General features: G+C 41.9%; 2 protein-coding genes across 3 annotated transcripts; one reads left to right on the top strand and one right to left on the bottom strand.

Moving 5' to 3' along the window:
* Positions 1-266: 266 nt before the first annotated feature.
* LOC123426897 (mitochondrial ATPase complex subunit ATP10) lies at positions 267-3668 on the bottom strand. 2 transcript variants are annotated; one of them, XM_045110803.1, is made up of 7 exons: positions 3488-3668; positions 3322-3380; positions 3151-3214; positions 2833-3036; positions 1489-1560; positions 834-994; positions 267-747 (listed from the first exon to the last, which is right to left on the bottom strand). In XM_045110803.1, the coding sequence occupies exons 1-7, from the start codon at positions 3620-3622 to the stop codon at positions 630-632; spliced, it is 813 nt and encodes a 270-aa protein (XP_044966738.1). In that variant the 5' UTR covers positions 3623-3668; the 3' UTR covers positions 267-629. The 2 variants fall into 2 exon arrangements, with proteins under 2 accessions (XP_044966738.1, XP_044966747.1); XM_045110812.1 differs by having other exon boundaries at positions 3151-3219; positions 3488-3597.
* A 126-nt stretch (positions 3669-3794) lies between these two features.
* Positions 3795-6483, top strand: LOC123426912. The gene is made up of 4 exons (XM_045110822.1): positions 3795-3920; positions 4013-4104; positions 4205-4295; positions 6195-6483. The coding sequence occupies exons 1-4, from the start codon at positions 3889-3891 to the stop codon at positions 6223-6225; spliced, it is 246 nt and encodes an 81-aa protein (XP_044966757.1). The 5' UTR covers positions 3795-3888; the 3' UTR covers positions 6226-6483.
* The last annotated feature ends 10298 nt before the right edge of the window (positions 6484-16781 follow it).

The raw sequence follows: 16781 nt of genomic DNA, 5'->3' as shown, positions 1-16781 counted from the left end.
CCAATTTCCGTATGGTGGTTTTTTGCAATTTACTGAAGTTCGACCTATTCGAGACGACCGTTGTGGATGAACAAACAAAGCCAGCGACTAAGAGAACTATCCTGCCTTGGATGTTTTTCCCCATAAATAAGGACTAAGTTTGCCACCAGGCCTTAATTTAATCTCCAACATACACATTTGATCAAACCTTTTAGTTGTATATGTGACAAAAAATAGAATCCATTATGCAAGTTCCTTACATAATAAATCCGAAAATAATAGTCACATTACAAATCTGAATATTTTTAAATATTTTAATAGTCAAAAGTTATACAAGTTCGACATCACACTCAATGCAGGAGATGCGACGAGCAACTTCACTATTTGATCCAAGAAGGCTAGTGTTTCAATTCGATTATTTCTGGTGCATCCAATCCATGCTGAGAATCCACTCTGTTACATCAATACACTATTATGTGACTGGATTGCAGAAAACAACCCAATCCATATAGTATGTTGTATCTGTCAGAGAAAAACTGTCCCTCGGGCAGGAAAGAAAGGGGGAGGGGGAAAGGCCGAAACGGCTGAAACAGCGACGAAACAAAATTTCTCCAGCCTAAAATGGCCAATGTTCAAGAAGCCTTTTAATTTCATTTCTCATCTAACAAGATGGAGGCACACGCTGTTAGCGATGACAACTCTTCCTTCGTCGCAGCTCCAAAGCCCTGCCATCTTATCCTACCCAGGCGATCAACCAGGTATATGTACCTGCAGTATCAGAATTGAACAACCTTGTCATAACTAGACCCGCTGCTTCTAGTTTACTGAATGTCTAAAGGGGAGGGAAACATTACCCGGTAAGAAGGTTTACAATTTGAAGCTCCTTCCTGAAGTCATAGTGATCTCCGAAGGCATAGACAGCATGTCTTTGTGGATTGTTCGATTTCCTCATCGCCTTGAGGAAGGCACGCCTCAAGGGACTTGATGATAACAGCCACGAATCTATAAACGAGACCTAGAACATAGTGTTTTCGTTTCAGCTAGCAGCCTGGCATGATGTAAGGCATTTTTCTTCAACCCATCAGAAGCTCTTAACTTAATTATCGCCAAAGCAGTAGGTGTCATCAATACTTATTTTCAAATGACGAGTCAAGACAAAGTCTTCTAGCAGACACCATGATGCAAGAATGTAAAATGACTACATGAGCGCATCTGACTCCAGAAAATAGAGATCAGATCACAATAAAGGAAGTAAGGTAATGCACATCATAAATGATAATAATAACATAAAGAGAAATGACATATTTGCTGTTCAAGACCATTCCAAAGGAAGAATGAATAATTTCACTCAATTCACAAGGTGTTACATTACACATTTGATGGAAGTTCTGGAAAAAACAAATAAAGCACCATCTCATGTATATTGAAAAAAGAGGTCAATGGCAATTTGCATGGCTTTACATCACAAACATACTTTGTAATAAACTGAGAATAATTACGTAAGAATACCTCATATGCTTCAACTTTTCTAGTGGCACCAAATGCATCAAGAAAAGGTAGACTCCACGACTCTGCCATTTTCTGTTGAGCAAAAATAAAATAAAAAATCTAATCAGCTACTGAACCACCCTATTGGACATCCCTTGTTCCTGAAGAGCATATATCCAAGTTGACAATGTAAAAAGATGAAACCAGAGCTCAGTATGTCAATTAAGAATTCTATACTTGTGGGGAATGACTTAACCATTCATGAATTTGCGCTATATACATGTTCTTGTGCAGCTGCCCATAATTCAACTAGGAGAAACTTAATGTTGTTGTCTGTATTTTTGTGAACTTGGCATGGTAATTTCTAACAGTGGATACATGTAACAGAGAGAAATGTGAGGCTACACATTTTTGCAGCTTGGTGAAATGGTGAGTTGTGAGCATGCACGTTACAGTGGAATTTTGTTGGCACATCCTCCTATTCCTACATCTGTTTGGTGGTGCATGTAACGAATATATGCAAGACAAATGGATGCAACTTTCGGAAATATTCCACAAAGGAGCTGAACGGTGTGATTTCTATACTGCATTAAGCTCAGACAACAACATTATTACCTAGAAACTATTAGTTCCTAATAACAGAATGAATTTTATCTAATAATCAGTAATTATCAACACTACTCGAAATAAAGGTTATTCAAATGAAACATATTGTGGATTTTGGATCAATGAACCTTGTATGGTTTAGTACACAAAACAGAGCCCAAGAAACATGACCATACTCGTAGAAAAGGGAAGTATGTCACTCGTCTTTCAACTTGTTATAGTTTACCAGTCCCAGGTGGGCTGAAGTTACACCGTTTCTGGATAAGCTTAAACCTGGCTTGGCTCAGGAAATGCAAGAGGCCCGAGTGAATTAAAAATTGAGCTAAAATGTTCTCAGGACATATGCGCTCATCTACCACTAAACTCGTCAAACCATAAGCAGCCATAAACAACAGCGCTAAATTGGTTATTATCTAAATACCATGTTGAATGTATAACATCTGACAGCATCTATCCTTTTAATTTGCATAAGCATGAACTCAACTGGCATCATTTACTTCTCCTTTTTCATTTTCTTTGGAGATGCTTGACTGCAACTCAAAGGCATGTGCTAACTTTAAAGTCACTCTAAACTTCTAATAAAACGTGGGAAATAGTTGAAGCAATTAATACGGTTATTTGCGATGGTGTTCTAACTTCCAAAGAAACTTTCAATTAAATATGGAATCACCATCCAAGTTCAACAGGTAATGTCACATATTTACAGATGTAAGTACAGAATATGTAGCAGTACACCAAATGTGCTGCAGCCACTCAAACCTGCGAGCTTGCACGAAACGAAAGGCACACCAGTGCCGCAACAGGAACCACCGGCACCGTACCATCAGCCCCATGACTATCGCCTAGCGGAGGAGACGCAACAAGCGGCAGCTGCAATGCTCTGCCAGCAGGGGACTCCAAAGCAAGATTAGGGAACTTCACGGCAGCGGCCTCTGGGATAATGATCTTATTCGCCGCCGCAATCTACACCATTCCAGTTACAATGTGAGGATCCATGTCGCCCATCATCCAACCTCACCAACGGTTATTGCTTACTATTCATAAAATGGAGTGCCAAATTATTGATGTCAAATATACCTTGCCATTGTTCTTACGGATCTCGGAGATGTCCTGGAAGTACCCCCTGCTCATCTCATCAGTACTGCACTAGACCAACCAATCAGAGGTTCAGAACTAAACAATCACACAATGCACCCGTACGGCAGAGCAATATAACCAGTAGAAATGATGTGAGTAGAAGAGCCTTACAGCCTCGCCCTCGCCTTGGCCTTCTTCTCCGCATTCTCGGGGCTCTCCTTGCTCCACGGCTGATCATCCGTCCACCCCAACACAACGAGAAAACAGAATGACTAAATAAATGCTCTAATGGATTGCAGTTGCAGGGAGTAGCTAGAGAGCAGACCGAAGCGCCTACCTTCAAGAAATCCAGGAACCCGCGGGCGAACACCGCGCGTGCGGGCTGCGCGCCACCGCAGATCCTCTCGCCAACGGCGCCTGCGTCGGCGAGGCGGAGAAGCGGCCCCGCCGCTCGCCGCGCCCTCAGCATCATCGCCGCCGCCCCTGATCTAAGCTGGTGAGGAGAAGGACTAGTTGCAAAACCGAAGCGCCGAGCCCGCCTGTGACACGACCTCTTGAAGCGTAAACGCTGCTGGAAAACGTACACCAGTGTTTACGTGACCGGTTCTGCTACGACGTAATAACAATAGACCATTAGGAAACCGCGGATTCCCAAAACCAGCAGCGCGGAAGGCGGAACACAGGAAGCAAAACCCCCTTCCCCTCCGGCTCGATTCGATCCTTCTCCGTCCCCCGATCATGGCGTCCTCCTCCTCCTCCTCGCAACTCGAGTAAGTGCCCGCGCTCCCAGTCTCTGTATTTTGATCGCCAGTCCAGCGCCGCTCACCGATCGATCTCATGTACCCGTGTCGTCTCGGAGCAGCGATCCGTCGGCGAGGCGCCCGCCGCCGCCGCAGAGGAAGCCGCCGGTGCTGATGCTGCTCCCGCTCATCTACGCCCCCGTTCTGCCCCTCAGTACGCATCCCCCCCTCCCCGTCCCTGCATTCCCGTGCCGCAATTCCTCGTTCGGATCGTGTTTGCTAACTAGGGTTGTCTGTCCCTGCGTGAGAAACAGTCAGGATCGGGCTGCGGCATAACCCGGTGTGGAGGGACCGCCTCTTCTACGGCGTCCTCGCCGGCGCATTCGTACATGGCACCTACCTCATGTACGTCCTCTGTCTGTCTATTATTCACCTGTCCTAGCTGTGATTGTTATTTATCTATGATCGGTGAGCACTGCCAGCTGCAGTGATTGTTCTCTTGCTGATTTGTTAGCTAGTCAATGTGTATTAGGAGGCTGTCATTTCGATTACATGATGTGTGTCTCAGTGCATAGTCGGTATCGGTGAGACCACTAGGAGAGGCTTTAATATCATGAGGATATGGCATGGAAGCTATTATAGCGTTCAACCACATGTAGTGTAGTATATATGCCTAGGATAGCTATGTAACGTGTCATTCTCTATTTACTTCAATATAAAATGCTGCGTGGCAAATTGAAAAAATAATAATTTGATGTGAGGATCTGCCTTTGTCGGTTCTAGTATCATATTTTGATTTTCAGTCTGTCTGGTGCTTGTGAAGAAACTGCATTGTGGGCACCATATACAGAATATTTCTATTGCTTTGACCACAATTATTGAAAAAAAAACGAGAAGATATTTATAGTGCTTTGACCATGATTATAAGAAGAAAAAATGAGAAGATATATGGTGCACAGTGCAAATTTTTAGGTTGCCTTCATATTAACTGAAAGGGATGTGATTCGATGAACCAACCATGCCCGACTGAACACCTGAAGCATTATTTCTCTAATGGAAACATGAGCTTGATAATTTCTGTTATAGTTTGCTTGCTACAATCATGGTTGGCTTTTGTTATGGTTTCTTCCAAGTTCTATTAGTGTATGATATTATGCTTAGATTCATGACCGCTGCTCAAAAGGTAACAGTAGTACACACCAGAACTCCCATCACACTTCATGCGAAATAATCCGTTATCCTTGATTGCATGAAAGCTTGACATTGTTTGATGTGGTATTGTAAGGAGTGTCAGATGTTAGCGGTGTAATGTATTTGGCGAAGAGCAATGTTCACATGATCCATGTTATTGGGTGGATGAGTCCACAAGTTATCTGTCATTTTTGTTACTTCTGATGCAAATGAATATATCTTGTAGTACGAGTGATGTTACTGATGGACTGTGTGCACTTTCCTAATTCATGCTCTTATGAAGTCTTCATATGTAGTTCTACATGGTCTCAGAGTCTCCAATATACCATGCATCTCATAGAAGAATTTTGGTGTTAATCTACAGTAGTGCTCATGGTTATTAACATATACTCCCTTTGTGCCAAAATATGACGCTGAAGGAAATTTCCGACCAGGTGAAAATCTGGACAAATGACCAGGTTACCCTCCCGATCGCTAGCTTTGAAATTGTTGCCAGATCTCCTGCACGGGTGAGGGAGAGGCGCTGGCGACGCGTGCGAGAGAGGGGTGCTGGCGGTGGCGAGGCTAGTGAGCGAGCGAGTTGGCGAGGCGAGTGAGCGAGCAAGTGGGAGGGCAGTTTTGAAAAGATCAGAAATATTATAACGTGACAAAATTTGTACTGAAAACGTTAGAACGTCATATATTTTGACACGGAGGGAGTAATGTTTATTGGATTTGTTTCATCTAAAAAGGCGCCTTCAGCCTTCTTGTGGTTATTGCTTGTGCAAACTTGTCTGCAATGGTGCTGCTGATGGTTACCTCTACTGCACTGGGTCATTTGGTCATGCACAAATCCAATCCTTGATGTTTGCTAATGCTTTGATTTTTGGACCACTTCCAAATATAGCATTGGAAAAATGGTTAGCCACTTACTTCCAAATATAGCATTGGAAAAATGGTCGGCCACTTTAAAGGACTTGTTAATGTGTTATTCCTTATGGAAATGCAGTTTTTTGTCAAATTTGTCAGAGCCTTTCCACGTTTTATGAATTGGGTTTGTTCGTGTCCGCAAGTTCAGAGATATAGTTTCTTCATGAAAATAAGCTTATACGGTTCTCATTGATTTTCTTTCAGATCAGAACTGTACGACGTGGAGAGCAAGTGAATCATGCCCTACAAAGCTCCAGCTATGAGTTTGCGACAGCAATTTATGACGATTGCAAGTCTACAATTGATGAGGGGGTGACTGGTTTTTCATATTAGCATGTTTGCCCTCTACCTGTTTCTCTTAATTCGATTCAAGGTTTATGTTTGCTATACTGATAGAATGCTTGAGCGCACAAAATAATATTGGCTGCCAGAGCAATGCACCTGGCAACACTTGCAAATTCTCTATTCGTCGCAGTTATCTATTCCTCCTTAAGCTGTCGGTCTGTTTGTTCTCATGTGTTGCCGTTTGTTTTCTCCGGATCAAAATTAGAGAAGAAAAGTAACACAGCTGTAACTGTTTGAAAGGATTTGCATTGAAGGCTGAAGAATTACCATTACCACATGCTTAACTTTGAGCTAAAACGTAGAGTTTAATCATCTTTTTTTGCAGGAACAGTCCAACTGTCTTGGTTACTATTCGTGCCTGATTCTTCCGTCAGGGTGCATTATCCTTTTGATGAAATCTGTGTAGTATGAACGATATTGTCATCTGACTATCCAGTCCAATCCATTCTACTCCCTCCGTTTCTAAATATAAGTCTTTTAAGAGATTTCATTAACGACTATATACAGAGCAAAATGAGTGAATCTATACTCTAAAGTAAGTTTATATGCATCCGTATGTAGTCCGCTAGCAAAATCTCTAAAATGACTTATATTTAGGAACGAAGAGAGTATCTGTTTATTGGATTTTTCTGATTATATAGCCCGTGTATTTTATTATATGCTGGCGAAGACAAAACTTTTAGCCGTCCGTTCGTTAATTACCTCGGTCCTGTCGAGACCAATAGCTGCCGGTTGTCAGGATTGTGATTAGGGTACTGATATATTTTTGGGATTATATAAAAGATATCTTTACCTATTAATAAAGCAATTAGTGCTTCTGCTGTCCGTCATTAATATTACCTTCAAAGTTGACATAAATTACCCATTGTGCCACCCATAAGTAAAGAAAACGCTTTGATTTTTTTTTAAAAGTCGCGGCCCAAAGCTATTGGTTCATTTACGCGGTGGCCCCTTTATATATCACATGTGGAGACTAACAAAAGTGGCTTGAACCTTCTACGTGCACCCGGATAACCCAAGTTCAACTCTCCACCCACCCATTTTCTACCTTGCCCAAGTGTCATTTTACTAGATGGGCTGAACTCTTACAACTTGGGCCAAACTGTTTTTTTTACGTTTCTGTTTTTTGCATATTCAATTTTTTTATAATATTCATATAACCCAAGTTCGACTCCCCACCCACCCATTTTCTACCTTGCCCAAGTGTCATTTTATTAGATGGGCTGAACTCTTACAACTTAGGTCAAACTGTTCTTTTAACGTTTCTGTTTTTTGCATATTCAATTTTTTTATAATATTCATATCCTTTAAACTCTAACTCCAAATTTTGAAAGTTATATACGAAATAGCTTAAAAGAACATGTAGATTTCAAATATAATATTATCTTTCGTGTTAATTGTTTTCAAAATTATGTTTACGTCCTAAATTAATACCTTTCTTTATATGGGGCGTTTTAAAAATATCTATTCGTTATGCATGTGCTTTCAGATTGGTTGTTTTCAATGAAGGTTCTAATATATTTGCAACCAAATTAAGTCTTGATTTTGGTTACAGTTACAAACACATAGATCAACAAATCAGGAATGATGCTCTTATGCACATGTTATCATTGAGTATTAGAGTGTACTTTCCTATTTTCAATCTAATGCACTATTTGTTGACTATGATTGAGGAACGCCGAAAAAGGTGAATTGATACCGACAACTAGATAGATATTTTTGTTGTCTAATAAATTGGACATAACTTCGGTACACTTAAAATATCGTCCCACTTTTATGTTTCTGCACAAAACCACTTATCATGTTGTTCTTCATAGAGCACCGTGAAAGATTTAAGTGATTTGTCGGTGTCGTCGAGCGTGTGTATGAGAGACAACTTTTTCTTCCGTCGCAATGCACGGGTATATTTGCTATACCTACTAATAAAGCAAGGATAACTCCTGCCCGTGCGTTATAAACATTGCCCCTAAAGTTGATGAAAATTACCACAAATGTCATTAATAAGTGGAAAACGATTCAGTTTTTTTCCTTAAATCGCCGCCGCTAGCTTCTGGTTCATCAACCTTTATTCCATTAGCTTTTGGTTCATCAACCTTTATGCCTACTAATAAATCATAACTTCTGCCAGTCTGTTGGCTACGTCGTATCTATCCCGTTCGGGAGACCGGTGTTCGATCCAAGGAACTCCCCATTTTTTCTAGCCTTTTCTCAAACCTTAAATATTTTACAGGTTAAAGTATTTAAAAAAATATTCATATCTTTCAAACCTCAATTTCAAATTTAACATGTTATTTTTTTCACAAAGGCCATCTCGCAAAATTGTGGCTTAATTGTCACCTTGACCCATTGTCAATATCACCTATAAGTGATAAAAGTATTCATGATTTTAAATATGTTCATGATTTTTAGAAAATGTTATGATTTTTAAATTGTTTATGATTTCACGAAATTAAGAGTGATAGTGTATCTTGGTGATGCAGTAAAATATGGTCATTTTTATTAAAAATTATGAAAAAAAAAATCTGTTGCAACGCACGAGTCTTTTGCTAGTAGTTAAATAATGTCGATTGAGACATGTTTCATAATCTAACAAACATCGGGAATGGTCCTACATTGGATCTTACTTCGGATAAGATTGGTTACGAGATATGCTTATTTCTATTTATCCGTTTTTGAAGGAAATTGTATTGGCCTGCTGGCCAAGACGTACTCCCTCGGTGGGCATTCGTAGTTCAACTTCTGGCATGTTACAATTTTCTTTCACTTTCCCAAACTACCCTTGCTCACACTTCACTGCTCGCTCACACTTCATTTGCTCTCCTTGCCATCAACCACTTCCACAGCGCCTCCCTCGGCGATGTTGTCGTCGCGCGCGCCGTCGCCGTCCACCTCGGACTCTCCACCCAGGTCTACGCCACCCCGCTTTAGCTTTATTTGCTTGCTCAATCGGGCATGGAATTGGATGAAGGATTGACAGGGCCCGCAGATTGTCGAGTTTGTTACTGCTTGATGTGGCAGAAGGTTGGGGGCGGAGGAGCACGGCAATGGAGGAGCACGGCGACGGAGGTGAGGGTTGGGCGGAGCCACAGAGGTGAGGACTGGACGGAGCCACGGAGGTGGGGACGGAGTGAGGGCTGGGCGGAGGTGGAAGACAACCTGGAAGTGGCCGATTAGAATTAAGCGAGGGTAGCAATGTAATTTCCTTACTTTTCACCTGGTCGAAAAAACTCCCCAACAACCTATATTTAGGAACAGAGGGAGTAGACAAATTGCCGTGTTTCGAGAAAGAAAATCGTGAGCTGGTTGAGCTCTCACTTTGTCTTCTACATTAGCACTCTCTTCCAAGTTCTGTGTAGCCAAGTGCTAGGCTTAGAGCAGACTCCTTAAAAATGCAAAATGTAAAACTGGAATACGGGTTAAAAAAAGTATTTTAAGAGTCCATTTTAGCTACGGCTAAATAGAAACTGTAAAACAAGGATAAAAAGCTCCTTCCTCCAGTCCAGCGGCCGCTGCCCCTTCCTTCAGCCAGCCATGTCGGCCGCGTCCCGTCGCCGGTCGGCCATGCCCCATCGCTCGTCGGACGCGCTCCGTCCCCGTTGTTTGCACCGCATCACCACGCCGGCCGCGCCCAGCCTCGTCGGCCGGCCATGCCCCGTCTCCCGCCGGCACTGTCATGCTCGGTTGCCAGCGCGTCGGTCGAGTCGTGCCCCTTCATCAGTCGTGCCGGGAGGATTCCGCCAGCCAGCCTGAGGTCATGGAGGCCACGGCGAAGTCGAGTTCGTCCAATTCAAACCGGCAACGATCGATTGTGGCGTCTAGCGGCATTTTTCGGTGTGCGATGATGAATTCCAACGAGTTTAGGGCGGATTTCGGCAAACTTCGCGGCGACGTGTTTGCTTTCACGAGGTTTGACCGGTATACGACCCCCTAGAATCAGCCTTCTAACCTTTAAAAATAAGGGTTTCGGGTGTGGCTTTTTCATGCCCCTTAAAAAATGTACGGGTTAGACCACTTTTACGGTTTCTGTTCTGCACACTTTTTATGACTAAAATTGTAAAACGTAATTTTTTTTACGGTTTTGACCACTTATACGGGGTCTGCTAGAGTTGCTCTTAGTTAATGTTTTTTCATGTCACCAAGTAGAATCACACTCATGATCACTTTTTATTTTTTTGCGGGGACAACCTTTTTTTTAGGGAAATCATCATCATACTAGTAGCCGTCAAACACAAGAATGATACTCCCTTCGTTCCTAAATGTAAGTCTTTTAAAAGATTTTACTAAAAAAACTATATACGAAACAAAATGAGTAAATCTATATTCTAAAATATGTATATATATTCGTTCATAATCCGTAGTAAAAATGACTTCTATTTAAAAACAAAAGAAGTACATACCACCACGGGTGCAACACGGTTACGTTGTGGCATGCCCAGGCGGCCAAGGCCGTTTGAGAATATATTAGGGCAACTCCAACTTGGTGACTCATTTCATCCGTTCATATTTTTTAGGGCCCCACAAGCCATCATGGCGTGGCCAAGGCCCGGGTCGCGCCCGGTTGGCTTGTGCCTCCGTGCATCCCTTCTCAGGTGGTTCTTCGCTCGAACGTTGCTCACATGTTCCACAAAAAATCATAAAAATGTTTCGGGCGATTTCGGAAACTTTTATTTTCTGCACAAAAACAACATCACGGTAATTCTGCTGAAAACAGTGTCAGTACGGGTTAGTTCCAAATAAATCATATAAAGTATATCAATACCATATAAAGTTATTTTTAACATAGGCAAATATGGCATGAATACTTCATAAATTATCGATACGTTGGAGGCGTATCAGCATCCCCAAGCTTAATTCCTACTCGTCCTCGAGTAGGTAATTAATAAAAGAAATAATTTGTGAAGTGTGAATGCTAGCATAATGTATAATATTGATCAAGAATAATTCCAGCCATTTTTCTAGCATCATAACCAACAAGTATTTCTCATAAAGCTTCTCAAGATCGAGTAGCAAGTTATTGACATGTCAAAGTATAGACCTTAAACTTTCTTGAAAAGTAGCAAACTATGTTTTCAGTCATCAAACAGTTACACTTTATCTTATTTTTAGGAAGGGTCTATGTAAGAACTTCGGTTCAGCAAATTTCACATACTCAGCTATCATTTAGTCTTCCATGATTGCTGACACAAGTATATTTTTAGAACAGACAATTTCAGTCAAACATAAGGAAGATAGGGGCTTAAAAATTCGCCTCCCAACTTATTTATCTTGGGCATGATGTCAACATATAATGAATCATGATCACCTAGATTCAATTGGATATATGTGTGTGGATCTTTCCCCACCACATGATGCTTCCCAACTAAGGAATTAATAGATTGGAATAAGAAGTTTACTGGACATGAAAAACAAAAGATAGGCCCTTTGCAGAGGGAAGTAGAGGTTGTCATGCGCTTTTTATTTTTGGATGTACAATCTGTTAATGAAAAGGAATGTCACTTTATATTGCCCCTTGCGATGGCAACCTTTATTATGCAGTCCATCACTTTTATTTCTTCACCATCTCAAGTTTGTACAAAGCTTATTTTCCCTTCCAATAAAAGATCATACATATTTAGGAGCATTTTTTATTGCTTTTTGCACCAATGACAACTTACTTGAAGGATCTTATTCAATCCATAGGTAGATATGGTGGACTCTCATGGCAAGAAACTAGGTTCAAGGATTTGGATGCACAAGTAGTATCTACTTAGTACGAAGTTTTGGCTAGCAAAAGATTCTAAACAAGCACCACATGTTAGAGGATCCATGACAATATAACTGCTATGTAAATATAAACAAACATAACCATTAAGTTGTCTTCCTTGTCCAACGTCAACTACTTGATCAAGTTTGAAAATAATTAGTGGGGCTCACAATCATAGAAGATGTCCAAGGTAGTATATCTATATGTGAAACCTCTCTTCGTTCAATGTTCTTTCATGAATCGCTTAAATGACCGATGTTATGTTTGCTAACTTCCAATAAATTTTACCGCTTATACTTCTAGTATATGAAGTCACTACTCCCCATGGGATAAGCATATGAAGCATATATATAATTTCACATTTATGATATTCAATTCATTCAATGTTCTACTCTTAGGATATAAGTGAAGCACAAGAGTAAACATCAAACTACTCTCAAAAGATATAAGTGAAGATCAATGAGTAGTCAAACAATTAAATAGCTATATGAGGACTCTCTCTCAGTAAAGATTTTTGGATCTTGATATTTTATTCAAACAGCAAACAAAACTAAAATAACACTTCAAAAATAGCATATATCATTTGAACGAATAAAAATTTAGGCTCAACATAGGCTAACCGATAGTTGACGAAGAGGGGTGGGATGCGTAGCATCCCCAAGCTTAGATGCTTGAGACTTTTTGTAATATTGTCTTGGGGTTCCTTGGGCATCCCCAAGATTGAGCTTTTGTATCTCGTTCAATCCTCTCATGTCCCGGTTTCACCTATGTCTCAAAAACTTCATCCACACAAAATTTGAAAAGAACTCCTGAGATAGGTTAGTACACATAAGAATAAATCAACACTTCATGTACTGCCAAGACAAGTTGCATAATAATTTTCAAACATTATCTACTTTATACTATCATTTCCAAAAATTATATCTACAAATATAAGTCATGAAAACTATAGAAGAAGTATATAAAAAAACTATGACACCAATTTGTCTAAACAGGACAGTCTGTAGCAATTTATTAAAACAGTGTACTTATGTATCTCCATAAATTACAAAAATTTAGAACATGATAAAGAATTTGTATGATCCTGCTGTGTAAATTTTTTATAAACTTTCCACGTTCTAGTAAAATTACATAATTAAAATACTATAGCAATAATTTCTGTTTTTATACATCACAAATCACACATGCAATTCAAGCATTCTAAAGGCAATTCTTGGAACTTTTTATTGAAAAGCAAGATTATAAATAACATCTAATAGAGAAAAACAAAATAAAATAACGCTCCAAGCAAAACTCATATTATGTGACGAAATAAAATATAGCTCCAAGTAAGATATACCGATAATGTTGAAGACGAAAGAGGGGATGCCTTTCGGAGAATCCCCAAGCTTAGACACTTGGGTCTTCCTTAAATATTAACTTGGGGGTGCCTTGGGAATCCCCAAGCTTAGTGTCCTTCTACTCCTTATTCTCCTCATATCGGTATCTCACCCAAAACTTGAAAACTTAAATCACACAAAACTTAATGGAACTTCGTGAGATGGGTTAGTATAACTAGCAAAAGGGCCCATGCGTTGCAACGGGAGAAAAAAAATACCACACGCTTTTAGTATTTTTATAATCATTTTAATTTATTAAAATAATAAGCTAACTAACTAACGTAGTCAGTCCTATCCTATTTTGTTGAGAAATCAACCCATCCATTGTTAATTACACCATGATGAGAAATTGAGCGGGACAAGCAAAGCAAAACAAAGAGGCTACGTGAATTGATCAATGGACTGTTATCTTATTTCACTCATGGGGTAGAGAATGTAGGATCAAATGACAAACTGAAGGTGGTGTTTCATTCTCTGTCTCTACAACAATACAATCTTACATTCAACACATTCATTCATCAGCAAACAAATCCCCACAAAACAAAATTTCTTGCCGGTGCTTGGCACACGGTTGGAGGCATGGGGAGGGGATCTCATCAGATGATGAGTTCCTGCCGGAGGAGGGGATACGATGAGGGGAGTAAGTGTTAGGCGCCTCTATCTGGCCATAAGGAGTCGCCGTTGCCGCGCCATAACCTCGGAGTTCCCCGTGTGAGCCATGGAGGCCCGCCTCCACCTATAAGTACTTCGCTCCGTCGCGCCGCCGCCGTTCTGCATCGAGCAGACGCATCATCCCCAGTTACTGTAGCTGTCGCGTTGATTTGATCCAAAAGCTGTGCTCGAGCACCGAAACGGGGGCAGCAAGCGGGCATAGGTACGGTCGTGGAGGCGGGTGGGTTGAGATCGATAACAGTGATGGTTGAGGTTGGCCGCGGTGGTGAGTGGTGTGTGTTGGGGCATAGTTTATGCCTAAGTAATTTTGGTGATTGATGACAGTACCGTACAGGACTAACCGTGTGTGTCAAAGTTTGAAATAACACACATCAACGGCACAAGACGACTCGTCTCCTCTCTCATGGAGCGGAAGCACGACGCTCTCTACGATTCTATTTATTTGAGTCATAGGAAAGCCGTACTATTAAGAGGGGATCCGTAGTGGAAAGGTTTGGGTGGAATCTATCTTTACACACGCACACTTCACATTCTCCCTTTCCTTATCTTTGGAGCGGCCCTCGCCTATTTGTCTTTAGCTCTCTGCAAAATGGTCCCCAGCGGTAGTACCGCTGGACTGCTAGCGGTAGTACCGCTGCAGCCAGCGGTAGTACCGCTAGCTGGCGGTAGTACCGCCCCTGGTCAGCGGTAGTACCGCTCCAGGTGCTTTGTCCCACCTACCTAGCGGTAGTTCGTGGACGGACTCTTTTGCGAAGACTTTCTCGGCGGTAGTAGTGTTTGTGCACTACCAAGGGGCCAGCGGTAGTACCGCTGGTGGCAGCGGTAGTACCGCTGGAGGCCCAGCGGTAGTACCGCTGCATCCAGCGGTAGTACCGCCAGGCGGCGGTAGTACCGCTCCTGTTCAACGGTAGTACCGCTGGAGCTCGGGCAGAGAGTGGGAAAACGGTCTGAATTTTCCCCCCACTATATAAAGGGTTCTTCTAGCTGAGGAACCCTATCTGTTACCTCTCTAAGCTCCGTTGTTGCTCCCCAAGCTCATAAGTGCCCGATCTCTCTCCCTAGCCAATCAAACTTGTTGATTCTTTAGGGATTGGTTGAGAAGGCCTAGATCCACACTTCCACCAAGAGAAAAGTCGATTCCCCCACCAATCCCTTGCGGATCTTGTTACTCTTGGGTGTTTGAGCATCCTAGACGGTTGAGGTCACCTTGAAGCCATATTCCATTGTGGTGAAGCTTCGTGGTTTAGTTGGGAGCCTCCAAGCTTTGTGTGGAGTTGCCCCAACCTTGTTTGTAAAGGTTCGGTCGCCGCCTTCAAGGGCACCTATAGTGGAATCACGGTACCTTGCATCGTGCGAGGGCGTGAGGAGAATACGGTGGCCTTAGTGGCTTTTTGGGGAGCATTGTGCCTCCACACCGCTCCAACGGAGACGTACTTCCTGTCAAAGGGAAGGAACTTCGGTAACACATCGTCGTCTCCATCGGTTCCACTTGTGGTTATCTCTATCCTTTACTTTGTATTTGCTTATGCTTGTGACTATATCTTACTTGTCTTAATAGCTCTCATTGTTAGCTTCTATAGGGTTCACCTCATTGTCATATTATCTGTGAACCCATATAGTGTTTACCTTAACTTGCTAAGATTAATTAAAAAGTGGTCGTTGTCTATTCACCCCCCTCTAGCCAACCATATCGATCCTTTCAATTGGTATCAGAGCCACGTCTCTTTATTAAGGGTTTAACCACCCGAAGAGTATGGAAGGCGGAGAGGAAGTTAACTGTGGGCAACCCGAGGACATGGACTTGACTTCGGTCACAAGGGACGACTTGAATACGGCTATGGCAGACCTCAAGACGTCCTTGACGAGCGAAGTCAAAACCATGCTTAAAGAATTAATTGATGGTCTTAAAAGTTCACCTGAACCGGCTTTAGTGGTTAAACCCACCATTTCCGATTCGGAGGCCAACTCCTCTAAGGAAGCGGCTAAAGGTATGCGACCTGCTTCACCTCACGAAAAGGATGGGACTGGAACATATGCCTCTGTTCCACCCCCATGGCATATGGAGGACCCGTTCTCGCACCTCGTCTTAATCCGGTTGGTCCTCCTCCTAAACTTGTGAAAGGTGACTTTGCTAACTGGGTATTTTCTATTAAGTCTCATTTGAATCACAGCTCAACAAACTTGTGGAGAATTATCGAGCAAGGATATTATCCCCATGACCCAAGCAACCTCACTCCAAGAGAAGATGCAGACAATCAATATAATCACTCTGCGTTGTTTATTCTCCAGTCTGCTGTGCCACCTGAAGATCTTCCCCGCTTACGTCCCTTCACATTGGCCAAGGATTGTTGGGAGCATATTATGGTGTTGTACAAGGGAAGCTCAAGTATTCAACAATCCAACTATGAAGTGATACTTGATAAGGCCGATGAGTTTGTGATGAAGGAAGACGAGGACCCTCGTGATCTCTATCGGAGGGTGACTGCTATTGCTGTGGCACTAAAAGATCATGGGAGTAAGGATGTGGATGATACATGGGTCCAGCGCAAGTTTCTCAAAGCCATCATGCCTTTCAATAAAGCCATGTCATCTGTCATTCGTCAGCGGCCAGACTTCCACTCCTTGTCTTCCAGTGAAGTGTTGGATGAGTTC

The sequence above is a fragment of the Hordeum vulgare genome, chromosome 1H (assembly GCF_904849725.1).
Source record: "Hordeum vulgare subsp. vulgare chromosome 1H, MorexV3_pseudomolecules_assembly, whole genome shotgun sequence".
In the NCBI taxonomy this organism is placed as follows: Eukaryota; Viridiplantae; Streptophyta; class Magnoliopsida; order Poales; family Poaceae; genus Hordeum; species Hordeum vulgare.
This window is presented reverse-complemented; position numbering and strand designations above follow the sequence as displayed.

Bases quoted from the DNA above. Each gene is read 5' to 3' on its own strand.
- LOC123426912 (XM_045110822.1), top strand. From the start codon at position 3,889: ATGGCGTCCTCCTCCTCCTCCTCGCAACTCGA. The intron at 3,921-4,012 runs GTAAGTGCCCGC...GTCTCGGAGCAG, and splicing joins TCCTCCTCCTCGCAACTCGA to CGATCCGTCGGCGAGGCGCC. The intron at 4,105-4,204 runs GTACGCATCCCC...CGTGAGAAACAG, and splicing joins CGCCCCCGTTCTGCCCCTCA to TCAGGATCGGGCTGCGGCAT.
- LOC123426897 (XM_045110803.1), bottom strand. From the start codon at position 3,622: ATGATGCTGAGGGCGCGGCGAGCGGCGGGGCCGCTTCTCCGCCTCGCC. The intron at 3,037-3,150 runs GTATATTTGACA...GGAATGGTGTAG, and splicing joins TCCGTAAGAACAATGGCAAG to ATTGCGGCGGCGAATAAGAT. The intron at 748-833 runs GTAATGTTTCCC...CTGATACTGCAG, and splicing joins ATTGTAAACCTTCTTACCGG to GTACATATACCTGGTTGATC.